General features: G+C 50.7%; 1 protein-coding gene across 1 annotated transcript; it reads right to left on the reverse strand.

Annotated features, from left to right (window-relative positions):
• Positions 1 to 7,578: 7,578 nt before the first annotated feature.
• On the reverse strand, positions 7,579 to 14,525 carry LOC141745345 (sentrin-specific protease 2-like). The gene is made up of 10 exons (XM_074593021.1): positions 14,404 to 14,525; positions 13,572 to 13,675; positions 13,376 to 13,433; positions 12,243 to 12,378; positions 10,775 to 10,906; positions 10,160 to 10,363; positions 9,961 to 10,040; positions 9,479 to 9,563; positions 8,816 to 8,911; positions 7,579 to 8,374 (listed from the first exon to the last, which is right to left on the reverse strand). The coding sequence occupies exons 1-10, from the start codon at positions 14,523 to 14,525 to the stop codon at positions 8,312 to 8,314; spliced, it is 1,080 nt and encodes a 359-aa protein (XP_074449122.1). The 3' UTR covers positions 7,579 to 8,311.
• Between the last annotated feature and the right edge of the window lie 1,602 nt (positions 14,526 to 16,127).

The following is a 16,127-nucleotide window of genomic DNA, read 5'->3' on the forward strand; positions in this document are numbered from 1 at the left end:
ACTGGACAACGTTGTAACATCCAAAAGAGCGGAATGGATCTAAGCCAGCTGTTTAATTTTCTGGTTTAGATACACGTCTCTTTCTTCTCAGATCGCAGGTGTCCCGCTTCCACATCCATCTTAACGTAACAGAGCAAAGATTGTTCTAAAAATATAGCAAATAGATGAAGACGTCAGTCATTTGCTTATGCTCATGGAATTTCTCTACTGATTTCTTCAAAGCTTATTAACTTCTAAAAACTAACAAGGGGTACGGGGTATGTTTGTGGGCAAGATCCTCCCTGCGGCTTCCCTCCAGTTGTGCATTTCTGGTGTCCTTCTCGGTATCAGACCACCCGTATTTCGACAAGGTTCCTTCTGTCTTGCCTGATCCCGCCAAGAGGGTGAAGTTTTATGAACAGAAGTCTTTTTCCCCAAAGGAAGAACAGCCTTAGTTTGGGGTTTTGGCCCTTCTTTAATCTGGCGTTGTCTAACTCTTTTACAAAGAGTTGAAGGCTGCTTACAGTGCTATTAACACATTAACTCAGAATTCATGTCTGTGGATTGTTTCCTTTGGAAGGGAATAACGCGTTGAGGTTAAATTTGTTGTTTGTAACCTAAATTAGTTCTCAGGATTTGCACTGCCCTTTGCAGGGTTAATATGTGAGGTGGCCATAGTTTAGGACACCTCCTCCAATATTTTGACGGAGAAGAATATGGCCTTGATTCTCTTGCTCCTGGAATTCACTGAAAATCTGCTTCGTCCTGCGAGTTGTGTCCCACCCCATCCCCACAGTGTTGGATGGGAGGCAATTGTAAATAGTTCAACTTGAAGTTGTTTGGAAGTGGTTTAAGCACGATCCCATGTTGGTTTAGCAAATGAATTTCGGAATGCTTAATCTGGAATGCCCATTAGGCTGAATATTCAGGTTCAAGAGATGCTACGAAGGTAAAGCAGGTGATTTTTGAAAAAAATCCGGTACTGCGGTGTCAGGAGTGAGCGTTCTTGATCAGAATTGACAGAAAATTTAGAACTGTTTGGTTTTAGGAAAAAATAGAATTCTGCTGCTGCTGAACTTGAAATGTTCTTTAATCTCTTGAAAGAAAGAAAACCTTCTGGTGTGGTCAAACCAAGCGTTTAGGCAACGGGACTGAAGTTAAGCTTTATACTGATTAAAAAAAAGTCTCCAATGCTAATGAGGGTCTGTCATTACCAAAGAAGATTACAAGTAAATAACAGAGTAGAGGGGGTATTATTTGAGAACAGTGTCTGAGCGTGTGACACAGAATTGCATTTTCGGTCGGTGGAAAATGAGGATTTGTTTGGAAGTGTGAAGCCTGCACATGTAATGACACTTGTGCCGGTGTGTGTATATATGGATATATATGCACCACGCGGCAGGGGAGGGAGCAGAGCCCATCTCCAGGAGTGCTGGGCACCTCTCTGGTGACACCGGGAGGACAGAGCAGGGTCTCCGCACGCCTCCCCCAAAGCCATCCTCCCAGCCCAGACCAGATGTGGAGCAGACGCTGCAGCGGGGCTTTGCTGAGCTGATGTGCCACCTCCATGCAAGCCCCTGCCATGGCAATGGTGGCGGGAAGCTGAGGGACCCCTGCCCGGCACTCCTAGTCCTTCTGGGTCCACCAAGAGGTGGTGATGGCCACTAATCTGGCCACTGTTATGCCACTAATTCGAAATATGCTGCTTCAGCATCCAGTTCTATGAAGCTGCTTTCACACTTTTCTCCACCGTGGACAGAAACGGGAGTGTTGCAGGAGAGTTTTGGCTTCACAGAGAGTATCGAAATTTGTGCCCCCGTATCTATTAAAAACTTTACTAATTGTCTTCGAGGACCAACTGGAATTAAGATGTATGGGCCATCGTCACTTATCCACTGAGAAGCCTCCCCTTTCCGGACAGGCAGGCCCAATTGCCTTCCAGACATTACTCGCTTTTTGACTTGGTGTCCTGCAATTCCTCCTTCAGAGGGGGAAAGGGATTATCCTCCTTTAAAGAAGTTGAAATACAGTCTCTGTTTCCACCGCTCTCTGGTTTCAGGAATGCTTCAATCAGACCCAAGATGATGCCAGTAGGCTGACCTTGAATCGCGGCTCTGGGAATGCCTAGTGCTAGCGCTTTCCTCCACAATTCGTTCCTCTTTTCTCGAGACTCTGTTGGCAAGTTTTTATTTCCCTTTGATTTAATTCCTGTTCCCTGTTTCACGGGTCTTGCTTTGTGATCTCCTCCCCGGCATTTCTGGCTTTGTTTTTCAACTGCTGCACCGTCGCCCCAGCCTCTTTCACGGCAGTAGATAACAACGCTGTGCATCAATTCTGCCCAGGCAGGGCTTTGCCTGGGAGGACGACTGCCCTGTGTCTTAAATTCGGCATCTCTTCTAATCTCATCCCGTTTTGCAACTAGGTGAGGTTTAAGAACTGCTGGGGCTCCTCTGACCAGTGGCTTTAATATTGCAAAATCTACTGCAGCAGGCGGTGGGACAGCGTGGCGTCCTCGTTTGTGCCTGGCTTGTGTGCAAGCGGCTTTTGGGACGGCTGTGGATAACTCGCTGAGAGATTTGATGGGGATCAGAGAGGGCTCACCCCGTTCCATGGTGTCAATTCCTCCCGCCCAATAAGCTACTCGGCTGGTGCTAGAATGGGGGGTATCTGCCGGATCAGGTCCTAAATTTAAGAAAGCTCCCGGACCCCAGTAACCACTGGCTTCATGCCGGCTTAACAGGATTCGGTCACCGCCGGTTAAGCATACTCGCCACAAGGATTCGGTTTCAGTTTCACCGGGGTTTCTGCTGTATCTCTCTTGCAAATTTGTCAGTTGCAAGGGATCCCAGGGGCTGGTTCGCGTAGTGTGCCCTGGATTTGTACCCTGAGGTCCCGCAGTTCCTTCTGTTTTAACAATGGCTCTGGCTTCCTATTCGGGAGGATTTGTGGGGAACAAAGGAAGGTCTTCTTCTGATGCTATCATCGGGATCACCCAAATGTTTCCGTCCCAGTCTTCAGGGGATACTATCAGTTTCCTAATCTGTACAATGTCAGGGGGGTGGGGAGCCTGCATAAGCATCATTTCGAGCTTTTCTCCCAATTTCCGCCTTTTCTCCTTCTCTTCCTGCAATCGTTTTTGCAGCTGTTCATTTTCAAAAGATATCAGTAACTCAGCTGCCTTCCTGCTCTCTGTTTCCTTCTCTAGTTCCTGCTCTCTCCTGTTTCTATTCTCCCTGTCTTGGTACGTGGCTTCTAAACAAGGGCCCAACATTTTACAGATTACTCCCTTATCTTTTCCATGCTTTGTAGGGCCCCTAATCGCTTTCAAGTACTCTTCAACGACTTCCCAATTGTACCAATTACCACGAGCCCATTCCTCTGAGAATCTGGGGCTCGGGTTCACTCCATGCCTCCCTAAACAATCAGTGATAACTCCTGACCTCCTGCCGACTACGCCAGGTGTCGCGGGCGGAGTGAATAACTTCCCTTGTAAGAGAGTAGTGAAATGTTTGTTAACATAAAACAGCGATGTAACAAAGTTAGTAGTGAATGCGACAGTGTTTTACGCGATGCGATGCCAGGGTACACTGCGTTAGTCACTGCATAGAGGCCAGGGTCAGACAAGCTCTCAGGGAGACCCTCCCGTTGAGTCACGAGGTTCAGAAAGGACCCCCTTGCTTTCTAAACTCCTTCTCAGAGAGGAGTCGAGGTGCGGCTGGATCCAATCCTAGTCCCAGACCTGCTCAACGGTTTATGTCTAAAGGATTATGTATGCACAATCAATCCTTAGATCACTTAGCTAAGATTGCAAAGTTTAGCGTGCTATCGGTCACTTACCGAGAATCTGTTGCGGCAAGGAATCGCTCAACCTCGAGGAGAAGAGCCTTAAGCGAGCGTCCCCACTCAAGGGGAGATCCTGTCGTGCAGCCCGCTGCCGTGCAGGAGAGCTCAAAGGGCTCTTGGGCTGTCCACTCTTTATGGAGTAAGATAATGGACCTATAGTCATATGCTCATGGGAACAGGGTACCTAGGGTCCCACTCCAGACAGTGTTTTGGTTGTGTCGCCAGCCATCTCCCACAGTTCAAGCGCAACTCTTAACAACTCCCGCTGATGGCCATGGCTTGAGCAGGAGCCGGGGGGGGAAAAGGGGAGAGCACACCCCCACACATACACCTTACCTAGTTATGACTCACAAAAGTTCAGCCATCGCTCATTTGAAGCCTTGGGGAAGACTGCCCGCACGTGATTTTATTATTTTTTGTTTGAAATCAAAGTATAGGAAAGGGAAGAGTAGGGAAGTAGGAAGAACAGAAGAGCAGAGACTAGGGAAGTAGGTGGGATAGCAATTGCTGTCCAATCGTACCCTGCACGATTCTGTTTCAAAAAGACTTTGCTCGAAAGGTCTTCATGTTCCCACTCCTTCTGATTGGAAATACAGCGCAGGTTATCCTGGCAAACCTTTACTAAAGTTCGGCTGCCGTCTTGAACTCGTTTTCAGTTGACTTGCACAACAGCAACTACATCAACTTGTTATAAAAAAACTAACACAGAGAATCACAGAATCATAGAATTGCTGAGGTTGGAAGGGACCAGTGCCGAGTACAGGGGGACGATCACTTCCCTAGTCCGGCTCACCACACTATTCCTCATACAGGCTAGGAGGCTGTTGGCCTTCTTGGCCACCTGGGCATGCTGCTGGCTCATATTCAGCCGGCTGTCCACCAACACCCCCAGGTCCTTTTCTGCCGGGCAGCTTTCGAGCCACTCCGCCCCAATCCTGTAGCGCTGCGTGGGGTGGTTGTGACCCAAGTGCAGGACCCAGCCCTTGGCCTTGTTGAACCTCATACCACTGACCTCAGCCCATCGGTCCAGCCTGTCCAGATCCCTCTGCAGAGCCAACCTTCCCTCAAGCAGATCAACACGCCCGCCCAGTTTAGTGTCATCTGCGAACTTACTGAGGGTGCATTCGATCCCCTCCTCCAGATCATTGTAAAGATATTAAAGAGAACCGGCCCCAGGACCGAGCCCTGGGGGACGCCACTTGTGACCGGACACCAACTGGATTTAACTCCATCTACCACCACTCTCTGGGCACGGCCATCCAACCAGTTTTTTACCCAGCGAAGAGTACACCTGTCCAGGCCAGGAGCAGCCAGTTTCTCCAGGAGAATGCTGTGGGAAACGGTGTCAAAAGCTGTGCAAAAATCCAGGTAGAGAACATCCACAGCCTTTCCCTCATCCACTCAGTGGGTCACCTTCACAAACCCATGCTGACTGGGCCTGGTCACCCTGTTCTCCTGCACGTGCCGTGTAATGGCACTGAGGAGGATCTGTTCCATGACCTTCCCAGGCACCGAGGTCAGACTGACTGGCCTGTAGTTCCCCGGATCCTCCTTCCGGCCCTTCTTGTGGATGGCTGTCACATTTGCCAACCTCCAGTCAGCTGGGACCTCCCCGGTTGTCCAGGACTGCTCATAAATGATGCAAAGTGGCCTGGCGAGCACTTCCGCCAGCTCCTTCAGTACCTTTGGGTGGATCCCATCCAGCCCCACAGATTTGTGCACCTCCAGGCGCTGAAGCAGGTCCCTCACCATTTCCCTTTGGATTACAGGGGCTTCATTCTGCTCCCCATCCCTGTCTTCTAGCTCAGGGGTCTGGGTACTCAGGGCACAACTGGTCCTACTGCTGAAGACTGGGGCAAAGACGGCAGTAAGTACCTCAGCCTTTTCCTCATCCTTGGTCACTATGTTACCGGCCCCATCTACTAGAGGACAGGGATTGTCCTTAGTCCTCTTTTTATTGCTAATATATTTATAGAAACTTTTTTTGTTGTCCTTGACAACAGAAGCCAGGTTTAGTTCCAGCTGGGCTTTGGCCCTCCTGATTTTTTCCCTACATAGCTTCACTACCTCTTTGTAGTCCTCTTGAGTGGCCTGCCCTTCCTTCCAAAGGCCATAGATCCTCTTTTTTTCCCTAAGTTGCAACACTAGCTCCCTGTTTAGCCAGGCCGGTCTTTTTCCCCGACGGCTTGTCTTCCGGCACATGGGGACAGCCTGCTCCTGCGCCTCTAAGACTTCCTTCTTGAAAACCATCCAGGCTCCATCTTGAAAACCAGCAAGCTCGTCATCTCCAAAAGGCCATTTCCTAAGGAGAAGCGAGGCCCAGCTCCCACACAACTGCTCACCCAGAGCACAGTGTTAACAGGCTGTTGCTCCCCAGGGGCTGCTCTCAGGGAACCGCCTCGGGGCACAAGGACACGAGCCCCGGCTGAAGGGCCAGAGCCATGGAACAGAGGGGACGGCGGCTGCTACGCGTACAATTTCCCCACCCCCTCATACACAGAGGCTTTCAGCAGCCACAAGCGCTGCCAAGCGACCAGCAGCAGGTGTCCCCCGACGGGGTTTACTCCACACAAGTCCTTGGCGGGTCGCGGAGAGGACAGAGAAGGCACCAGGTAAGGTGTTCACAGCAGCATCACCCGGCTCCTTCCATCACACCCCCGAGCCCCCTCTTCTTAACAGGGGGGGGCCCAGGAGGACCTGGGCAGTGTCCTTACCCCACTCGCCCCTCTGCAGGGCTTGTTTTCTGCTTCACTGGGCTTTTTCCCAAAAAAAACCCCAGATTCTGCTTTTGTACTCAGCAGAGCACAGGGTCAGCCTCAAAACTGCAGCCCCCAGACAGCGAGAACCCAAGGGAAGGGGAAAGGACACTTCAAGCATTCAGCTACTGCGTCCTAGCGGTAATAAACAGCTAAAATCTTCCACGTCCTCCGGGAGCCCGGGAAGATGAAGTATCTCATGGAGGGACAAGCCGCGACACATTGCCTTTGCAATAGTCCTTCCTTTGGAGAACCTCCTCTGATTTGGGGACGGATTAAGCTCATCACTTTGAAAGCAGAGGGCGATGCGGCTGCTGACCCGCACCACAGCCAAACCACCGCGTCAGCCGGCCCAGGAGAGCAGACCTTCAGGCGAGGAGCAGCCCGGGAAGGCTGATCCCACCCACGGCAACAGAGGGCATGGCCCCAAAATCACCAGCTTTCCCCCCGAAGACGAGGAGAGGAGACACCGCATCACCGGGCAGGAATCACCTCACATGATGGTAACTGCCATTACAGAAACAACACCACACGGTCATTTGTACAAGCGTTCCAACACGGGGCTTCCAAACCACCTCTTGGGCAATTTTTCCTCTGCGATGGTCAAGGAAAGACCTGAAATCCCACTCCAGCTCCGGAGTGTAAGCTAGAGGGGGGGAAAAATGAAAGAAAGGGGGAAACGCCATGTTTAAACTGATCTAGCTGGGTCTGAGCGTAACAGAGCGAGGATCGACACAAGCTCTTCATTGGGCAGACGCCTGGAGGCAGCGCCTGCGGCAGAGCAGCAATAATCTCCTACTTGGCTGTTCCTGGGATTCTCGCTGCTGAACAACGTCCTGGTTGTCCCTTCAGCATTTTGGGACAATCGCTTGGAGGTTCTGGTGCTCTGATACCCAGCCTGGCTAGAGTCTTCTTCCTCCATAGACTGTCAGTGAGCTAAAACCCACATTGATACATCAACCTTATTTTCAATGACAAAAAAAAATAAACCACTCTCCTTACCAGATCAAGTTTCATTCCAGTAAGGCTCTTTAAATAATTTAAATATATATTTCAACAAAAATAAATAAATACTTCTCTTTTCACATTATAAAACTCCCTGGAGACAGAAAAAAACCAAACCAACCCCAACCACAGGGGGTTCTCTTGCAAATCAAAAGATGGTAAATGCTTTCTTCTGATGGTCATCACAAATCCACTTGTAGGCATCAAGCAGATGGTAGATTATTCCAGAAACAGAAGAAAACTCTCTTTGAGGAAACAGTAGTTCAGCACCTTCTTGTTGGGATGAGAAGTTCAGCTCACACAACTGTTGCCACCACCAGATGAGTCCCATTTGTCCATAACGTGACCACGTGTGCTGTGAGGGAAGTTCAGCTCATGCAACTGTTGCCACCACCAGATGAGTCCCATTCGTCCATAAGGTGGCCACGTGCACTGCGAGGTGTGAGCAGCCCTCTCTGCGATGGAAGTTCACAGCATTTGTTCTTAAGCTTTCCCTTGGCCAGGTGACACCAACCTTTCCAGCTTGCACTTAAGGTGTGTTAGCTAATTTCAAGGAGAGTTACTGTCTCCAAAATAGGGGCAGGCGGGGGACGGGGGGAAATAATATTAACCACTACTTCTTAACCTACAGAGAAAAACTCTTTCCTTAACCTACAGAGAAAAACGTCTAACAACAATAAGGTATGAGAAAAATAACTAGAAGAACGGTTCCTCCTGTCGTGCAGGTCTCACAGCAGCTCCTGATGGAGTATTTCCCAGACCATCTTCTTACGGAAGTAAGGCATGTGGGTCTGAAAAGAAAAGAAAACTCCATGAAATACACGTCATGGCAGAAAGAGACACAAAATACGCAGAAACACCCACTTAATTCTTTACTATGAAGTTCCTTTTAAGAACTGTCATCACTTGCCCTTCGGGTACAGCCTGGCTTTCACCCGCACAGCTCCTAAGAGGGTGACATGACACCAAACCCAGATCTCCTTGACCACACAACAGCTCACAAGCACTTTCACAGAAGAGCACTGCCTTGGAAAAGAACCAGTGTCTTCACTGGTCAAAGGGTGAGACCCATTTCTCCCAAAGATCCAAAGGCCAGATCCCACAAACCCACTGGCTCCAGTATCTCCCCCAAGAGGAATCTCACTGGGAGCAGACACCTCAGCCGCTGCGTAACTTCCCTGGCTCTTGTCTCTGTGCGAAAGGGGCTGGAGCTGTTTAGAACCTTCACTCACCTGTGTAAAGGTCATCGGTCTGTCTCTGCAGATGTAATCTGCGTATTTGCAGGTGAAAACGCCGCAGTCGCTTCCATTCGATTGCTGAGGGATTTCCTAACGAATGCAAAGAAGATGGAGAATTTGCCTCTATCTTCAAGGAAAAGCAACTTGGAAGCAGCACCCATTACCAAAAATACCCTAACCAGACGCTCCTGAACTTGCACCATCCCCAGTAACCGCTCCCCAACACAAGGAACAGACCCCAGGAACTTTAGGTGCTGCTTTTTACTATTAACTTGCTGAGAAACATCAGCCCAAGCCCTTGCTTTGTCACGTGCCAGGATCTGGGCTGCAAACAAGCAGCCCACGTTCTCTGACAACTGCTAAAGAGACTTGAAATTTGACTTGTGAAATGGGGGCAAAGCCAAATTCACCTTCACGTGGCAGAGCAATTTTAAAAAAAAAAAAAAAAAAAAAAAAGAAAGTATTCAGCCAGCAAGGAGAGGCACTGCGCAAAGATTTCATCCCAGCATGGTTTCCTGGTCCACTTGCAGCCCCATGTGGGACCAGAAGAAGATGCTTATGGCTGTTCTCTAAAGTCCTGGCCTTATGAGAAAGCGTTAAGAGCTTCGTGACAAGGAGTTCTAGTTCACATTTCAAGTGCAAGCAGTGTTCGCTTACGTGTGGCCCCATGCTGTGAACAGTCCACTCCGAAACATTCAGCTCCATGTTTCTTTTTTCATAGCTCTCCTCTTGCAGGTATTTGCTGTTTAAAACAAAAGAAAAAAAAAAAAAAATCACTCTTCATCGTTGTAATTCAGGCCGAGAAAAAAAGAGCTGCTGAAAGATCACAGGAAGATGAGTGGCAGGAGGGTTTTATTGATCACTAACTAAGTTGGTGCCCATGTGCCATGGGGCTACCATGTCTTTGTCTGTGCTATAGGGGGAAGGTGGCAGAACCCAGGCATCCAAGACGCTGGGTGGAGGGGACGACGTGAGACTAGGGAAGGAGTCACTTTCAGACAACTCGCAGCAAGCGAATCCAAGATTTCTCGTTTGTTATCTACAGGAAATGTGGAAACTTGCCGTCGTGTCACAGAGGCAAAACCCAAAAACCTTCTCCTAATTCACAACACAAAAGCACTGACTGAGCAGTTACTTACAGCAAAGTCTCACAAATCTTGTCCCCTCCTTGTCCCAGGGAGTCGTAGTATTTGACGGTCTTCTTTCTGGTGTCTATGACCTGTTATTCAAAGGTGACTGTCAGACAAAGCACCACCTTGTGCTGCACAAACCTCAATGACTTTTCTTGCTAGCTTTTTCTCCCCACCCAACTCTAAATAACAAGCCCGTTTGACTCACCGCTAGTGTCCAGTGCAAACGCAAGTTAATGGGCACTAAGATGATGTCCCTCTGGAAGAGATCCACACGCCTGGTCCATCTTCCTACAGCTTTGTAGCCCCCAGAAGCAAGTTTTTCGTAAAAGAACGAACTAAAAGCGTGGACTGATGGATATCCTTCCCTCTTACTTCTTTCCATCACAAGAATCATGTAGAAATTGATGACCTGCACCATAAACAGTAAGCTTGAGATGTGAAATAAGACACTAGCTTACCAAATGAAAAGCACAGCAAGGTCTCTTTTCTGGCCACCCTGAAGTACGCAGCTGAGAGAACTCCAGCCTCAGCTGTCAGCTTTTGTTGTGAGAATTTCCCACTTGGTTACATCTGCAGCTTGATAAAAACACCTGCCACCCACTCCAAGAACCTACACTAACTCCTGGAAGCGGCACAATACAAGTAAAGGAACTGCCAGAAGCACCGGACCCTTCAGTACCTAAAATAAGAACTGCACAGAGATTTCTAGGCTCTGCAGTGCAGGTCATCAAATAACTTTGCAAAGACTTGTGTACACGCTGAAGGGGTATTTTGAAATAAACGCTCCATTACAAGATCCCTGTGCTGCAGCTACTTTTACCTCATCATTTAGCCAGCAAAGCTTCCTTAGGGTGTGGACGTCCTGGCGCGTGACCCTTAGTTTGAAGGCACTGCTCAGGATCTCCTCTGGCTCACCTTTGCCTAATGCGGCAACGACCTCTCTCTCCATGGCCTGAAATGGACAATCAAATGGGGAAGGACTTGTGAAACAGAGCATCGAGCATGCCAACCTGTGGGCAGCTTTCAACTCAAACACGGCCTGGAAATGAAGCTCAGGTGACAGAGCAACTGCCTTTGCCGGCTTTCGGCTAGGTTAGCAATCGCCCTTTTTGGTTGGTTGGTTGGTTTCAGCATCCTGACTTGCAACTTCAGGGCCCAGGTTTGCCTCAATTTGTTTTCACCAAGGAAGCTGAGATAAAACGCAGGGACGAGCAAACACACAGCAAACGCCTTTCCCATGCGATGCTGCAGCCCTCGCAACGCTGAGGTTTAAGGCAACCGCAGCAGGCATTCTCCACACCAAGGCAGCTACGTCAGGAGCCTGAAAGAATGGGAAGGTGGGGGGAACTTCAAGGGAGCTGAAGTACCAGCAAAGGGGGAAACCGAGGCAGCTACACTGCAGTCAGGCAATCGGGAGTCCAGGCTGTGCATGCAACTGGTTGTCATTTGGACGTTTCCATCCAAGTCTGCTTAAGGAACGCAAATAAACCACTGGGTCTGTTAGAATAAAATACTCTGAACTGCCAGAGCATCTTCTTCTCGGTTGAATGTGGGCTAGCAGGATAAGAAAACCCCTGGTTTTCCTTGTACTGAGCATCACTCTGCAGACATTGTAAACTCTGGACTTGCTAGCCCTTTCCAAGTCAATCCTCAAGAGGCAAAAAAGGGGACGCTCAATTAGACGGCAACTCCCAAGAATAAGAGCAGCCAACATTCAGACAAGCAGGGGAACCTCAACTCCCACTCCCTGTTGCATAGCGTAACTAAGTGAACTCCTGTGACCACTGCTACACGCAGTGCAACCGTGCCCAGAGCGCATCCGCGGCTCGGTGACATCCCGAGGACGTACGCAAGATGCTCAGGTCCCCCACAAGCAAGGCAACACCACGGAGCAGTAAAAGCTTCTATTTCAAGTTCTATCTTCATGCTAGGACAGGTTGAGAGGCAGATCCCATATAACTGTAGGAATCGGGTCAGCACTGCTCTGGGAGACTGCTGTTAAACCTGGACTCATTTTTGTCCGAGTAACAGAAGACCCACCAACCCTTAGGTTGGAGCACAACTCAAGGAGTGCGTGGAGCCTAAGATGCTTAAATCCTTGAAATCCTTCAAACCAGCTTTAGTGCTGACCTTTGCACTGGGAAGTCACAGCTGCAGACACTCCCTAACAGCTTAAATGCAAGTTCTTCAGATTTCAAAAAGCCTGAAGAACCACCTATAACAAATGGAGTTCCTTGCAGCTGTTTCACAGCCTTCAGTTTTGTCTAACAGCCTGTCAGCTACGGTACCTCTGTGAGTGGAGTAAAGCCTTCTGCTCTTTTCTGCAGCCTTGGCGGTTTCTTTTCTTCCACCTCACAGGCAGGTGACTTTTTGGCCTCACCAGGTCCATCCTGTTGCGGAGTATCTTCTGCTGGTGGGGAGCCCCTGCAAGGAGAGGGAGAGAGAAAGAGAGAAAGCAGTGAGCTGTGGACCTGTACTGTCCCACGGAATTCTCAAGAATTCACCTTCTGGACAAGAAATGCTTTTTCAAGGCTCCTGCTGACTACAGCCTCGGTTGCACCCCTGTGACAACATCGTCTCAGCTTCCAGCACGGTTCTTTCGGAGCAGCCAGACTGGCATAGAAGGAAGCGCTGGAGGCTTTGTAAATTCCTTCCCACCTCCCTGTGCAAGACTCCTTTGGTTTCTCTTGATCAGTTTCATTATTTGGAAAACAGGGAAGCAACCAGCACTTCCTCTGTCAAGTGCTCTGGGATCTACTGGGGATAAATGCTGTGTGCTAGGGCTTATACTGCAAGGTATAACAGGAACACCCGCAACTCTACCTGCAGCCACATACAATTAGCTTACGGAAACTAAGACCAGCACAGGGAACTAAAAATGGGACACCTACAGGATATTTACTTGCCTTCTGTAGGCTAGTCAAGAGAGTGACTGTCCCCGTTTGGAGAGGATTACCAGTAAAACCACGCAGACTCTGAAGAGCAAACACACAGACAGTAAAGTTGTCCGTACACATGTGCCTTCTTCAAAACCGAGAATTTGCCTTGTCACCAAAGAAAAGGGCAGGGAGACCTTTTCCAGGAGGGAGACCTACAACAGACTCTCACAGTATTCTCCACTTTCAGTCCAGCATGGTAAGAGTCGGTATCACAAACTTCGTCAAATGACTTCCCTTGGTAGTTAAATCCACAAAAAAAGGCAAGAAAATGTTCCTTTCACTGGAACCCATCCTACCCTCTCAGTTCCTTTCTTTCCTTCTCTCCCCTCGAGCTCAGGTGAACCACGGACAATTCCAGCACACAACAGTGCCGCACGGCTAAAGAGAGCGCTAGGCTTTAAAGCGGGGAGAAGAACAGGCACGGAAAGAGACACGCGCACAGAGCCAAAAGAAACAAGAACCGTGATGAAAAGAGACTCTACCTGGTCACAACATCGCCCTGAGATGGCTCTGGGCAGCAAACATCCACCCATGTGATACCTGCACAGAAAAGCAGCAGTATTACAAAAATACGTCAACTTGCAATTTTACTTTTCAAGTAAAAACAAGCACAGAAGCCAGAGTTCTCTCAGGCAGACGAAACCTCAGAAAAACCAGGCACATTCAAGACTTCTGTACCGTGCAATACCTGTCCTCCTCTTTTTTGCCTCAGACTCGGCACGATCGTCCGCAGGCGCACAAGTGCTGAGGAAAGAACACACAGAACCGCAGCTTGAAACTTCCTTCAGCTTCTACCAGGCTGACTTCCCTTCACAGGACCCAAACTTCCAAAGGTACTTTCCAGAGCCCAAAGGTTTCCCCCTCCGGCGAAAGGCCCTCGGGCGGCGCGGGGCGGCGGGCGGCGGCGAGGAGGGCGCCGAGGGCCCCCAGCAGCCATCGGGACACACACCCCGCGCCGGAAATGCGCCCGACCCGCGCGCCCGGCGCCGCCTCCCTATTGGCTGCCGGGGAGCGCCCCCCCGCCCCTGCGAAACGGAGGGGAGGGACGGGCAGGCGGCGGGGCGCGCGCATGCGCGGCGCCGCCTGAGGGAGGCGGAACGGCCGCCCAGCCCTCCGCCGCCTCCTCCCCGCTGGGGCCGGGCCTGTGCCGGCCCGTCCCCGGCCAGGCGGGGAGCTTTCCCTCCCAGAAAGCCCCGAGCCGAGCCCTGGACGGCCGTGGAGGGCGACAGGCCCGTCTCCCTTTAGGGGCAGGCCCCGCAGAGCCCGGAGGGGCGGCCGTCAGGGGCCCAACCGAGGCCGGAGGGACCTCGCGGGGGACCCACAGAGGCCCGGGGGGCCCGTCGGAGGCCGGAGGGGCCCCACGGAGGACCCAGAGGCGGGAGAAGCCGTTCCGCGTCCCGCGTCCCGCAGGACGGGGGCGGGCCACAGCGCCCGGCGACGCTGGCTCTTGCGCGCCCGCTACTGCCTCCTGTGCTCTGCGGCGGTGAGGGAATGGCATTGCTGGGCTTACCCAGCCCTGGCCTCACGGCCCAAGCGACGCTTTTTGCCTCTCCGCTGGGGAGCTGCAGGCGCTGCGTGCGGTTCCGCCGTGGCTCCGCTGCAACTAGGGACGCGGACGCTGCGTTCGACCATTGTGACGAACCGTGATGTAGCGGCAGCCAAGGGCCCGCTGCAGGGAGCCCTGCTAAAGCGGCCGCTGTGGGGCTGGCGAGTGCTGAGCTGGCTCCTGGTGGCCTTGGCTGGCTCTCGGGGGGCAATGCTCTGCCCTGCCCCGCTGTTAAGGGGTGGGGGGTTTAATAGGGTTCTTCCTAGTGGTTTATCAGGTGTTGCCTCTGGGGTGGAAATGTGCCAGTGCTGCTGCAGCCACGTCCCGGAGAGCCTTTTCCACATGAGGAATGAAAATGAATGGTTAAGTCCAAGAGGAGCAAAGGGGGCAGATGAAAGGGCTCAGGGCAGGAATGGCCGTTTGGGACAGCCCTTGTCACAGGAGGTCCCCCTAGCTTTTGACACCTGCAGGGAGTCTTAAGTGGTGGTGGTGTCTGGTTTAATGACAACGACCTTCCTCATTACTTTAGGAACTTAATTGCTGCTCCACTTTATGCTTCAGGGCTCTGGCCCAGGAAGATGCCTGAGCGCTGGAGGCAGGAGTGGCCATGGTAGAGGCGCTGCAGGCAGGCTGCAGGCAGGGTGGGCGGTGGAAGCAGCCCGGCAGAGGGCAGGGCGGCCTCCGCAGGGCCTGCGACTTGGAGATGCCTCTTCAGTCGGCTTCTGCCTCCCTCTCCTCTCCCCATCCCGCCGGTGTTAGCTGAATCCTGCAGCCGAGAGCTGGAGGGGGCACAGGGCATTTGAGTTCCTGGGTGAGGAAAGACGCGAGGTTTTTCTCGGTTTCTCTCTGTGAAGCCAAAACTCACCTGCAACACTCCCGTTTCTGTCCACGGTGGAGAGAAAGCCGGAGCGCTGAACTCGGGCTGTGGAGTTATGCAATCTGATTGCTTTGTGGGTGGTGTTTGGTGGGAAGACTGCTGTGCTCTCTAAACATCAATAACCAAACACATCAAGAAGTTACCATTTCATTAAATTAATGCCACCAGACTGAGAGTCTTTCTTCTTGGAGTTGAGTCTCTTGTTGCACTTTATATTAAATGCTTTTTTTTTTCCCTCCCTTGTCTCACGTCTCTGGCAAAAAATTCCCATTTTTCTAAAAGCAAATACAACAGCTGGATGTGCCAGAGGCTGTATGTCGTAATTCCTGGCATGTCTTTACAGTGCAGTTTTACATCAGTTACATTTCTCAGTGCCTGTAATTGATGCACCTGATGGTCATAACTTAATTCCTTACTGTGCCTTTGAGCTTCTTGCTCAGTCCATTGATGCGTAAGGACTCAAAATTAGGCTCTTTGGTGCACGAAAATCTGGAATCCCGTTACCAGACGTTTACATCCGCATGGATTACTGGAGTCCCATCTCCGATCCGATAGTGAATGCAGATCATTCCAGAATCTGAGCTCATTAATTGTGCGTTACCCAAAGTCTGTGCCTTTAGAGCAGCTTCAGTGTGAAAGCAGCTTCACACACCTGGATGCTGAAGCAGCATATTTCAAATTCGTGGCATAACAAACTGAACAATTAACCTTAGGGCTGGAGGAATGCTTGGTCATTTTAGCTATACCCCTACTTGTAGGTGTGGAAAGCGTAATATGCTTAATCTGGCATTTCAATCTCTTTATTTCACAT

The sequence above is a fragment of the Larus michahellis genome, chromosome 6, assembly GCF_964199755.1.
Source record: "Larus michahellis chromosome 6, bLarMic1.1, whole genome shotgun sequence".
Taxonomy (NCBI): Eukaryota; Metazoa; Chordata; class Aves; order Charadriiformes; family Laridae; genus Larus; species Larus michahellis.

Bases quoted from the DNA above. Each gene is read 5' to 3' on its own strand.
- LOC141745345 (XM_074593021.1), bottom strand. From the start codon at position 14,525: ATGGTCGAACGCAGCGTCCGCGTCCCTAGTTGCAGCGGAGCCACGGCG. The intron at 10,364-10,774 runs GTAAAAGTAGCT...TTTATGGTGCAG, and splicing joins TTTGCTGGCTAAATGATGAG to GTCATCAATTTCTACATGAT. The intron at 8,375-8,815 runs GTGAGTGAAGGT...TTTTCTTTTCAG, and splicing joins GACCGATGACCTTTACACAG to ACCCACATGCCTTACTTCCG.